Source organism: Gymnodraco acuticeps, unplaced genomic scaffold, assembly GCF_902827175.1.
Source record: "Gymnodraco acuticeps unplaced genomic scaffold, fGymAcu1.1, whole genome shotgun sequence".
NCBI lineage: Eukaryota > Metazoa > Chordata > Actinopteri > Perciformes > Bathydraconidae > Gymnodraco > Gymnodraco acuticeps.
Genome location: NW_022990295.1, coordinates 8,933,311 through 8,945,481, shown reverse-complemented (window position 1 = coordinate 8,945,481; position 12,171 = coordinate 8,933,311). Strand labels below are relative to the sequence as shown.

Here is a 12,171-nt window from a genome sequence, read left to right as displayed (position 1 = left end):
TTTACTCTAAATGTACGCAGGGGTGCATGTCTATCAATGATCTCCATAAAACCAAGATAAAAATAAGACCATGCGGTTTCCACATCAGCACACAGATCGATTTTACCCCAATCAAAATCAAACAGATCATGCACAAAACCCTGCTCAACAAAATGTTTTTTGTCTCTCTTAATGATAATGCGAGGTTTAACCTTTTGGACCTTAGTGTCCCTAATTGTGGCTACAACACAGTGATCGCTCAGATCATTTGCAAATACTCCCACAGATGAATATTTATGGGGAACATTAGTTAAAATGAGATCAATTAGGGAGGATTTATTAGGGGACTTAATATTTGGGCGAGTAGGACTGTCAACAATCTGAGTAACATTCAAAGAGATACAAAGGTTTTTAAAATCCTCTGACACTGCAGTTAACCAGTCCCAGTTAAAATCTCCAAGTAGCACTATTTCCTTGTAGTCTAGTTGTGATAAAAGATTTGCTAGTGAAGACAAGGAGTCTTTGACAGCTGAGGGGGGTCTGTAACAGCCCACGACCATGACCTGTTGACCCTTTGCCACTTCTATATTTATGGCTAAAAATTCAAATTGCTTACTGATCGATTTGGAAACTAATGTGGTTACACTGAACTTATTCTTAACATAAATGGCAACGCCACCACCTTTATTAGGCCGGTCGGTACGATACACATTAAAACCATTTAAGGCAATGTCAGAGGCCAAAATAGATTTATTTAGCCATGTTTCTGATAAGACAATGACGTCAGCGTCAGTCGATTTTGCCCAGATACGGACAAAATTTAGTTTACCTAACCTATATGAAACAGAACTGTAAACATATTTTCTTTTTCTTTATGGATATTTTACAAATCACTCACCTTTTAAACTGTATTATTGTTTTACTGTCATATAGTATTTCATAACTGTTTTTCATTTATTCTAATAAATGGTGACCAAAACGTTTGAGACCCACTAAGATAGCTAGACTAAAGTTAACTATCTAAACAGAGTCCCTTACCTCACTGAGCTGTAGTTATCTCTCTCTCTCGAGAGCTCTCCCTCTCCTTGTTTTAGAAACAGCTTCTAACATCCGTTAAGCTAACCAGATGCTAACAACAACAATGCAAATAGTGAGTTTGGTAGAAATATGCTGTATAATAGTAAAGTTATTTAAGATGATGCCATAGTTATTGAAGATTTTACATTAAAAATATTCCCCAAAATTATTCAAAAGCATATTCTTCAAAACTCCTTGCTGTAGTATGACACACAGGAGACTATTGATGTGTGTGGTGAGTTTGGTAGTAATAAGCTGTATAATAGTGATTGAATATTATTGTATTCTCTTTTTTGGGAGTTGCACTTTGCAGACGGTCCCTGAGCACTCGTTTCTTCTCCGGCTGCGGATAGAGACCAATGTAATGTGTCCAGCTCGGAGGACGGCGCGTATTGGCTTTTTTTTTTTTATCAACATGTGATTGTAGTTCGTTGTCAACTTTACCACAGTACTTAGGAGACGTCATTTGTGTCTGAATGACGTTTTCATGAGTTATTGATCCGTGAAATCCGAATCTCCCAATAGGCGCATTCACACTGCGGTACTTTTCCCACAAAGGTTCATGTGAACTTAGTTCATGTGAACTCTTTAGTTCGCATGAACTAAGTACAGATCGCGTTCACACTGGAAAAAGTCCCTGGGGGTGGATTAGGCAAATGAAGCCGCTGACGTCACTTGTTCTTCTTCTGCTTTGGGTTTACTGGCAGGCCGCAAACCACTTCACGGCGTATACTGCCGCCCAAAGTCCCCGGCCGGAAGTCCCCGGAGTTGGGGACTGGCTTCAGTAGAAGCTGCTGGGACTCCCAGCAGCTTCTACTGAAGCCTTCCGAGTAAATCGCCAGAACGCCGTCACCTCCTCATCTCCACCGCTCCCATGTTTTATTTTGTGTTGCCATAAGTTAGTCTCTCTGCGTTTCTGCGCTGGGCTAATGCTAATGCTAATAATGCTAATGCGAGGATAATAAAATGGCGGCTTCACAACACTTTTTGGGAGTTTTACGGGGCGTGGTTTGCAATCCGCCCAGCCAATCAGAAATATAGCTCTTTTCTCACAAGAGAGCCGCACGAAAGTCCCTGCTCTCTAGCAGGGACTTTCGTGAGGGTAAAAAGGTTCACATTAACTAATTTTAGTACCGGCTCTTTTTGGTGTGAACGCGATAAAAGAGTTCACATGAACTAAGTTCACATGAACCTTTGTGGGAAAAGTACCGCAGTGTGAATGCGCCTATTATAGTTCCAGCTTTACTAAACCAAGCCAGAAGACCGTCTCATTTCGTAGACCGCTCGGTTTGCTGTTCCTTCACTTTTTTTTTAAATATTTATATACATTTAGTTTGGATGAAAAGCGTGAGGAAAGGCAAGTGTGGCGTGAGATATGGGTTAATTGCGTGACTCTCACGCTCAATGCGTGAGTGTTGGCAGCCCTGTCTTATGTATGGACTTCATAGCAGACGTTGGTGAATCCAGTATGTATCCACAGTATCCACATCACATTTCCGTTTTTTACTTTCGCTTTTTCATGTCGCTGCACCAATTTTGACATTTCTCTTTTTGTCTTGATTTGACCTTGACATAATGTAAAGTAATACTCCCAAGATGGTCCAACTATTTTTAATAAAGGTCTCATATATTTGTTAAACATTTATCTTGTAGTGTTGTGTAACATTGACATTTTGAGTGAGAAATGGGCTATGTGGAATAATTACAAGGTACTTGAATGCGTCCCTGGTATGTTCTTTATTGTGTAAGGGGTCATTGGCAGAAAATACATTGAAAGCATTTTTCAATTTTGTGAAGAAAAAAAAAGTTATTTTGATCCAATTAGAACCCGGACCCATTTCTACTTTTGGGGAAATTAAGGGGAACATAAGTTAGACTAAATAGACCACCTAGAACACATTTCTGACAAGAAACCCCCCCTAGTGACAAATATCTGAAATGTGACATATATGTCACATTGGGCTTTAATGGTAAAATAACTGTTATTTTTAACTTAATTAATGAGGATGATTTTTTGGTTTAAATTAGTTTGAATATTCTTTGAATTGAAGAATAAGAACATATTAACTAAATATAATTGAATCAGCTAAATGAACTGAGCAGATCATAATAATATTTCTAATTGCATATATGCCACTTTCGGTTTACTGTGAAAGTTTAGGGTTAAAGTCCCGATGTGACACCAGTGTCACAGCGATATTTATCTCATTTGTTTCTTATCAATTTGATCAATAAATGTTTCCACAACAGGTTAAATGTAATAAAGGACATGTTATGTAGTGTAAGCATTTTAATTCTTAAATGGCTTGAATTTTACCTTTACTGTAGCAACACAAAAAAGCTTTTGAAATGTAGCTAGTTCTGTCACATGTGTTAGTCTGGCACATCGACATCTTGGACATGTTGTTATGGGAACACAAAATCAAATGTCCTGGACCATGACCCACCAGTCTGTTCAGTGTGTGTCACTTAGGGACTTCATGAGATAAAATAAAGGCTAAAGCTGTATAAGAAACTTTCCAGAACATTTAAAGTTCATGTGACACCCGTGTCACGGTGGGTCATTATGGGTTCAATTACAATCTTTAGTGGGCACCATATGAGACACACTGGGCACTATGACCCAGCAGATACTCTCCACACAGAGAGAGATGGATAGAGAGAGAGAAACAAGGCTGATCAGTGGTGCTTGTCTGATGTCAGAGTCTCCATAAAACTGAGACTTTGGGTTTGCTCACCACTCATCCACAGGGGGCTGAGGAGACACCGCTCTGGAGAACCTCTGCCCTACAGGAGGATTATCCCTGAAATCGTCCCAGATGTTGGGAAATCAGGGCAAACCACTCCTCATTTGAATTTTAACACATATTCATTTTCTTTAATGTTGTGTACAGCACTTGAGGAACTGTTTTTATGGCTACACAACGGAAAAGTTTGAATTGCGTAGAATGGATACTTTATTTGTTTCCAGAATGTGGCATCTGCACACACCTGATGTGAAAGAAGAACATGAGGAAGAAAGGAATCCGTTTTTATTTTTCTGACTGACCCTGCCATTTATCTGTCCGGATGGCACGGAAAAGGCGACGTCCATCAAGAGAAAGGGCACCTTAACATCTCAGAGGGCAACATAAAATATGCGAAAAAGTGATTAAAAGTTATGGAGAGTTTCGGTCAAGTCGAGCCAACTCAGCCGGTGAACAGCACAAACGACAGTTTTATTACAGATCCATCCACTGTGGATGTGGCAGATGGTCTCGCCTTTCAGATCAGCCTGGCAGTTATCCTCTCCGTTATCACGCTCGCCACCACTTTATCTAACGCCTTCGTAATCGCAACCATCTCCCAGTCTAAGAAATTGCAAACTCCTGCAAACTTTCTGATCGCCTCTCTGGCTATCACCGACCTGCTGGTGTCCATCCTGGTGATGCCCATCTGCGTCCTGTACACGGTCATCCACACCTGGACGCTGGGGCAAATCGTGTGCGACATCTGGCTCTCCTCGGACATTACGTGTTGCACGGCGTCCATCCTCCACCTGTGCGTAATCGCTTTGGATAGATTCTGGGCCATCACGGACGCAGTGGAGTACACCAAAAAGCGCACGCCGGGGCGCGCAGCAGGCATGGTGACCACAGCCTGGGTCATCGCCATCTCCATCTCCCTGCCGCCTCTCTTCTGGAGGCAGGTGAAGGCGGAGGAGCTGACCAGCTGCAGCGTCAACACGGATCATATTTTCTACACCATCTACTCCACCTTTGGGGCTTTCTACATCCCCACATTGCTGCTGATTGTCCTCTACGGGCGGATATACGTGGAGGCACGGAAACGGATCCTGAAGCAGTCCCCCAAGATGGTGGGGAAGAGACTCACCTCTGCGCACCTGGTCACCAACTCTCCAGGATCCGTGGCGTCTCTGCAGTGTGGGAAACACGACACCCCGTCCAGCGACACCGGGTCTTCAACAAGCGAGAACCAGGTGAAAGTGACCGTGTCAGACGCGTTTTTGGAGAAAAAGCGTATTTCTGCAGCCAGAGAGAGAAAGGCGACAAAGACTTTAGGGATAATCCTCGGCGCTTATATTGTTTGTTGGCTTCCGTTTTTCATTTACACATTGCTGGTGGCCACGTGTGAAACATGTTTTAACGCCGAGCTATTTGACTTTTTCACCTGGTTGGGCTATCTGAACTCCCTCGTCAACCCGATCATATACACAATGTCCAATGAGGACTTCAAGAAGGCTTTCCATAAACTTTTGCGCTTCAGATGCTGCAGGTCGTAAAGGAATGTGATTTTAGTCTCCAATAAGATGTATTTATGTTTTGATATAACGTTATATAAATGTATCAGATAATATAATAAGAATGCCATAACAAATATAATTTCTGGGACTGACAAGAGGATGTGCAGACATGAGATATATAATTCTAGTTTTTATTAATGTAGTAAAGTAAATCCCATGGATGTGATGCTAAAACCAAAACAGGGCTACTTTAAAAAGCTTGTTTTGATTTTTTTTAAAAGAAAAAGGATTTGACTTTAAGAAGTAGGAGAAATTCAGCTTCACACCTCACTTGTCATACATGCTTCTCTGTATGAGCAAATGTGCAGTGTTGTAGGATACATTCAGTAATGTTTTTTTTGTATTCTGTGTTCCTGTTTGGAGTATTGCGTGAACCAATGCACAGTGAGCTACTCCCATGTGAAGACTGCCACATTAATGCAAGGTAGCAGCAGAGATCATGAACATCTGACATGATAAGTGAAAAAATGAAATGTGTACCCAAGATCTTTTTTGCATCATGTGTACATCATGTCTATGTATTCTGATAACTTATACCAGTGATATATATTTTCCTTGTGGTCATGGACTGCTTGCTGCTACTCTATGTCTGTCTTTGGTCATTTACCAATCACACTCATGCAGTTTGAGAAAAGATTAATATCGGTGTCAAACAAAGAAACTGTAGCTGATATTTACCCAACTGAGCTGAAAGCTGACCATGAGTTCAATGTTGCTGAACAAATACCACCTTATTTTACTGTGTGGGTCTAATTTCTACATTTAATCTGTATCTATAATGTTATTTTCATGTGTGAAATGATCTGCCTATCATGACTATTGAGAATGATTTACATTTTAGAGCCTGGCCTGCAGAGCTATAAAGATAATACTGAGTTTGTCAGCATTATGTGAAATTATGTTGTTCTAGGATTGTATCTGTTCGAGATGCTGTCCAATAAAGTCTTTAAGCTATTTATTTGGCACAGTTGTTGAGTGGGAGTTTTATGAATAAAAAATCAGAAGTAAAAACATTTATTTTATCATTATTGGCATGTTGAAAGCAGCTCCGATATTCTGACAGATTTAGTTTTGTTGTCAAATGTTACCTTGACATGAGTTTTAAGAGACAATGGCCCCTGTGTATCACGATGATGTCAAAATGAAATCCAACAACCTCTTGAGGTGCTCGTGGCGGAGCATAAAGTAACACAGATTAAATTGGATGAATGTGCGTCATTTCACATCAGTTCCTCTTGACGTTTATCTCGAGAGTCTGTTGTGGTGGAGATTCTCACCAAGGTTTGAACTCGCCACCGTCTTCCTGCCCTTTCTGTCTCTTCGCCGCCTTCCTGCAGGCGGAGGAGGGCACGGTCTGCGTGGAGAGGGGCTGACACAGTTCCATAAGTCATGAGTGACACTGGACATGCTCTGGGCTTTGTGCTTCACACTCACAGAAGGGGCCACTCGTATTGTTAACGAACATGATTGCTAACACACTCACGCTTTCCATGTATGAATTTGTATATGGCTTGTCATGCATGACAGATGAGTGCACCTGGGCAGGGAGACATTCAAAGGACTTTTATCAGTATAACGGAATTTAGCAATGAAAGAAATGTATAAAAGTGCATTTAATATTCATAAACAAAGTCTTCTGGACAACAGCAATCTCTTTTTAGTTAGATTTTGAGTTAAAGGTCCACATTTATTGCAGATAATCCACACATACAAGTTTATAAACAAGAGATCCTACAACATAATTATAAGGTTTATCTTTAATTATCATCTTAAACTTCTGTTTGTCATAGAAAACATATTTGTAAAGACTCATTACAAACAAATGAATTCCCCGATTTGAAAAGATACGTATACTAAATAAAAAACACTTACAGTCACCTACGGTTCAAAGGACATAAGTGAATCAACAAAGTCTCGGAACAAAACTGGCACATGAATTATAGCCGTTGTGATATATATAGCCAGTGAACGCCTCCAGGTTCAGGATTTTAAAACAACAACAACCAACAAAGGAAAAAGAGAGGTTGTCTGCACATTGAGATTTTCAAGCTCCCAACGTTTTGATGGAATGTTTACACACGGTCTTTGGAAACATCCGTTTGAGCAAGAAAACAGTATTTCGGAAAAAGAAAACAGTATTGAAAACTGACAAGAATGATAGCATGATTACAAACTGAAGCCCATAAAGGACATATATGTTATACATGTTTTTTAATTTTGCGAGATGATATTACGATGAAAAATGGGGACAATGTAGAGTTTTTAGTTTTCTTAAACAATATGTCAACACGTTACTTTACTAGTGTGGACCAGAGCCATATAATAGAAGAGTTACGACAACGGAAGTCCAAAAACGGTTATCGTCACGTGGTTCATGTAGAAGAGGATCGTTCCCCGGAAGTTCATGGCGGGCAATGTGAATGCATTGATAACAGGAGATAGAACTACGATTTTTGGTAATTATTAGTGAATAAAGGTTTTGATTTGCAATATTTATACAACAAATCGATATGTGTATGTATTTACATCAATATGTTTTAAAAAATAAAATAGAATTTGCTAATATTAAGTGATAATATTAGGATTAGTGTGAACAACTAGTTTACATGTTAGGCTAACAGTGCCTTGGTTAAAAAGCCTTTTGCTGTTTATTTATAGCTTTGAATTCTTTAAAACCAATATTATCTTCTTAAACCTGTATGGTAGTCAGGAGCATCACTTTCTAATGTTTATTGATATATTTAGAGGGAAGGGATCTAAACTAATGCTTTAAAATTCAGATTAGATTAATGTCTACCATTTTCTTAAATTCATGGTAGTTTCAGTAACCATGGTAATTGAGGACACAAGTTATCTAAATGACTAATGTCATCTTTATGGCTTTCAGAAAGGACAGGAGACCGACAGGTGACTATCAAAGGACTAGCAGCAGCAGCAGCATGATGATGATGATGTTAAATGTATTGTTTTAGGAACATCCATTGCAAATACATGGAATTCAATAAACATTGAATAGCATATCATGCAGTTTGTCTGTGCCTTTTCCTCCGTGTTGTCCTTGTTTGCTCTGCTGCCTCCTAGTCGCCACCATGGTTTGCTGTGCTGCCTGGGGATGCTCAAATCGCTCCGAGAAAGGAGTACGAATGTACGGCTTCCCCACTGACACAGAGCGGAGGAAAAAATGTCTGGCTCAAGTCAGCAGGAGCAATTTCACGACCAACAGCAAAAAAATATGTGATGTAATTATATACAAACACTGCATTTGCACTTTTTCACAAAACGAAAACCACACCATTGGGAAAGCTTAATGTTTTGTTTAATACAAAAAAACAGGGAAAGGCTTGAAAAACACAGAGTTGAGACTCAGGGTGCAGGGTGAGGGTCTCAGTGCAGGTATTCAGGCTCCATTTAATCCCCCTCTGGTTCTTGTGCTGAAAGAGGGATAAACAGACAGGAGAAAGGGTTATACACACCTATATAGCACACCTATTGGATGGGAAATTGCCTTGGGGAGATAAGGTGTGGTCTTTGTTCCCAACTGAAGTTATGGAACTTTATTATTTGTAAGTTTAACAAAGTATGACAAATGGCATCAGTAACAGATGTGATATTAATTTCTATAAAGTTGTCTCACATTCTTGGTCATATTTATATACAGTATGTAATGAGTATAACATGTCCAGTAAGTATAAAGTGTTTCCTAATACTGTGTATTCAACCACTATGGAATATGTATGTGGGCAGACAAGATTCAGACACAGTTGTTCTGTGTGTGAAGTAACCTCAAGTCACTCCGCAGGCACATTTTGATGCAGACCAGTTTGTCAAGACAAAAAAGGGCAAGACTAGGCTGAGAGCAGAGGCTATACCCATGTTATGGAAATCTAAAAACCCCAATACTGTAGAGTACAAGTCAGAAAACAAATAAATGGTGAATCAGACAGAGTTGTCTTTCTGGTGATGTTTATTCGAACAAACATCAGATACAATAAAATATAGACACAGGTCTCACAGAGTATAGGATAGTCTGCGCGAGTGTGCGCAGTTCAATATAGTTTTCAAGCTTATATTGAGGAAAGGGTGGGAAGGTAAGAAATCTGTCTTCACACAGTCACATTGTTATTAGACACCTGGCCTTGAGCTGTAGAAGTTCTCGTGTGACTTTGTGTGAGTCTCAACCCAATAGCCAAAACAGCTCTGTGGCCTTGAAGTAGGATAGATAGAGGAAAACAGCACATCTAACCAAATGAGACACATTTGGTTAAAACATATCAGGATATAATAAAATTTCCACTACATTCCCCCCTTTTGATCATACTTGATCAATAAAAAACAAATGACAGGATAGACTGATATCACACATCAATGAATACACTCCATCACTGGTTTGAGTAAACACATCACAAATATATCATAGAAAACTGGCTGTTTTTGTGGAGGACAGACTTCAATATAATGTAAGCATAAGAGGAGAGTACACTCGATTCACATGATTATATTGATTATATTGTAGTGTCGGAATCAGACTCTTCTGATTCTAGCTGGTCTATCTCACTGTGGCGCAAAGGATTGTCTTGTAATGGAATAGCAGTATACTGAACGAAAGCTAAAGATACCATGCTGGAAACGCACTTCTTCAGTATTGGGATAATCAAACAGACATATAATATGACACAGGTCAAGAGCAAATTGCTGCATGAGCATGTTCCTAGAGGCTATTATGAATGGGGCATGACCTGGAAGCCTTGCGTCGTCTCGTAAGTGAGGTTCTCTAGCCGAACGTGTAAGGTATCTATGTTATGGGCTTTTTACCTTGTGGTGTTCGTGGTGTTGGAACTCTCTGTTTAAACAAGGGGTCATTATTCCGTATAACGATTCCGGTACGCACTCCAGTGTTTCCTGTCAAAAAGATCAGAGACAAAACCTCCTGACGAGTGGAGATTTGTTCAGGATTTACAGCTGTAAATGTTCCACTTGTTACCATTGTGAGGCTATTTTTATGCAGCTCTGCGTGGTGTTGTAGCTAGAATTCAGACTAATGCACTACCAGAGGTGGAATAAGTACTCAGATCTTTTACTTGAGTAAAAGTAGAAGTACCAGAGTGGTACAGTAAAAGTCCTGCATTCAAAATGTTCCTCAAGAATAAATTACAAGAAGTAGAAATACAAATAAAGTTAAAGTAAAAGGCTAGAAAACTGGACACTCACAGAAAGTGTTTATAATAAATACTGGGAGGATTAAGCAGAATGCTGTGAAAGAAGGCAGTTGGCCTTGGGGCATTAAAGAAAATATTAAGGTTGAAGATGAATGTGAAGAAAAGAAGGAAAATAAATTATTTCCAAAACCATGTAAACCCCAGACATCTCTGTGTTCTTCCATTGCAGGCCTGAATGACCTCTCCTCGACTGGGTATCCTTTCCCTCCCCCGGGGTACAACCCTGGCAATCCGGCTGGCCCACCTCAACCACCTCCACCGCCACTACAAGCCCCAGCCATGCAGTCAACTCCAAGCTCGCCACCCCCATCAGCCCCAAGTAGATGGGGACAACAGCGGGATAAACAAACCCAAGCCCAAGCAAGTGTTTGGGCAACACACCTCAGTAATGCCTTTCTCAACGGACTCACAGACACAGCGCAAGCTACGCAGAATGCTGGCCAGTCACAATACCGAGGGAGAGGCAGAAGAGGTTTTCCGAGGCAGAAGACGAGAAGCAAGACCTTCATTTGAGAAAGATGTTTCAAGTGTGGCAGTGTTGAACATTGGATTATGGGACTGCTCACAGAACACTGGCGAGTGGAGGCAGAGAGGGGGACAGCAAGGACGGGGCCATTCACAATCAGACTGACCTACACCAGATGGGGAGGAAGGGGCCCGATCGAGCGAGATGGAAATTCAGCCAGCATCATCGAACCAGGGAAGTGAATACACACTAGGGCTGTGCGATTATGGCAAAAATCATAATCACGATAATTTAGTCAATAATTGATATCACGATTATTTTGACGATTATTCATTGAACTTTAAAACAAATAATATTTTACCAATAAACAAGATCAATAAATGTGTTGGAGCGCACTTCCAAAACCATACTAAACATATATTAATATGATAAATAAAAATAAATTAGACCAAAATAAATGAAATCAAACATGTTGCAGTGCACTGTCACAACCTACTGAAAACTCCTTAACATATAGCCAACATTTTGGTAAAACATATTCAACATATTCCACTCAGTTAAACGTTGAAGGCTGGCCAACCGTCATGGTCCAGAAGTAACAGGAAATAAATGTTGAACTACAATTTAAGACCAAATAAAAATGTTTAGGCCACCATGGCAAATGCTGGTAGGGCTGCTCATGTCATCTCTTAAAGATTATTTGCAAGAAATACCAGGCTGTTTACATGGTCTGGTTTCAGAGATGAGCGCAGGCAGGTGACAATATTGCCACCTGTACTGAAGACCCTCTCTGAAGAGGAACTTGTGGCAGTGCTGCCACATATGACACAGGAAAAAAAGAAAAGACTCTGAAGAACCCTTTCTTTGCCATTATATAAAAATAGTGTTGCTACAAAAGTATAAATTAGGCTTACTAATAAGACAACTCAGATCTGAAGCTACACAGTAATCTGCTGCAGCAACAGTGCAATAAAAAAGACAACATTAATAGAATCAAACCCATTTTTTGTTGCATTTTATTAGAGTATAAAAATAAATGCCTTTAAAATAGGATGCAAGCAACACTAGTTTCTGAACTGATAGACTATAATCAATTTAAACAGAACAGATCTTAATGTTTGCATTCTTAT

The 12,171-nt window shown here is 39.9% G+C and overlaps 1 protein-coding gene across 1 annotated transcript; it reads left to right on the top strand.

Annotated features, from left to right (window-relative positions):
• Positions 1-3,822: 3,822 nt before the first annotated feature.
• htr1b (5-hydroxytryptamine (serotonin) receptor 1B) lies at positions 3,823-6,332 on the top strand. Its single transcript, XM_034222387.1, has one exon. It carries the CDS (start codon positions 4,217-4,219, stop codon positions 5,336-5,338), a length of 1,122 nt encoding a protein of 373 aa, XP_034078278.1. The 5' UTR covers positions 3,823-4,216; the 3' UTR covers positions 5,339-6,332.
• Positions 6,333-12,171: the final 5,839 nt, after the last annotated feature.

Bases quoted from the DNA above. Each gene is read 5' to 3' on its own strand.
- htr1b (XM_034222387.1), top strand. From the start codon at position 4,217: ATGGAGAGTTTCGGTCAAGTCGAGCCAACTCAGCCGGTGAACAGCACA.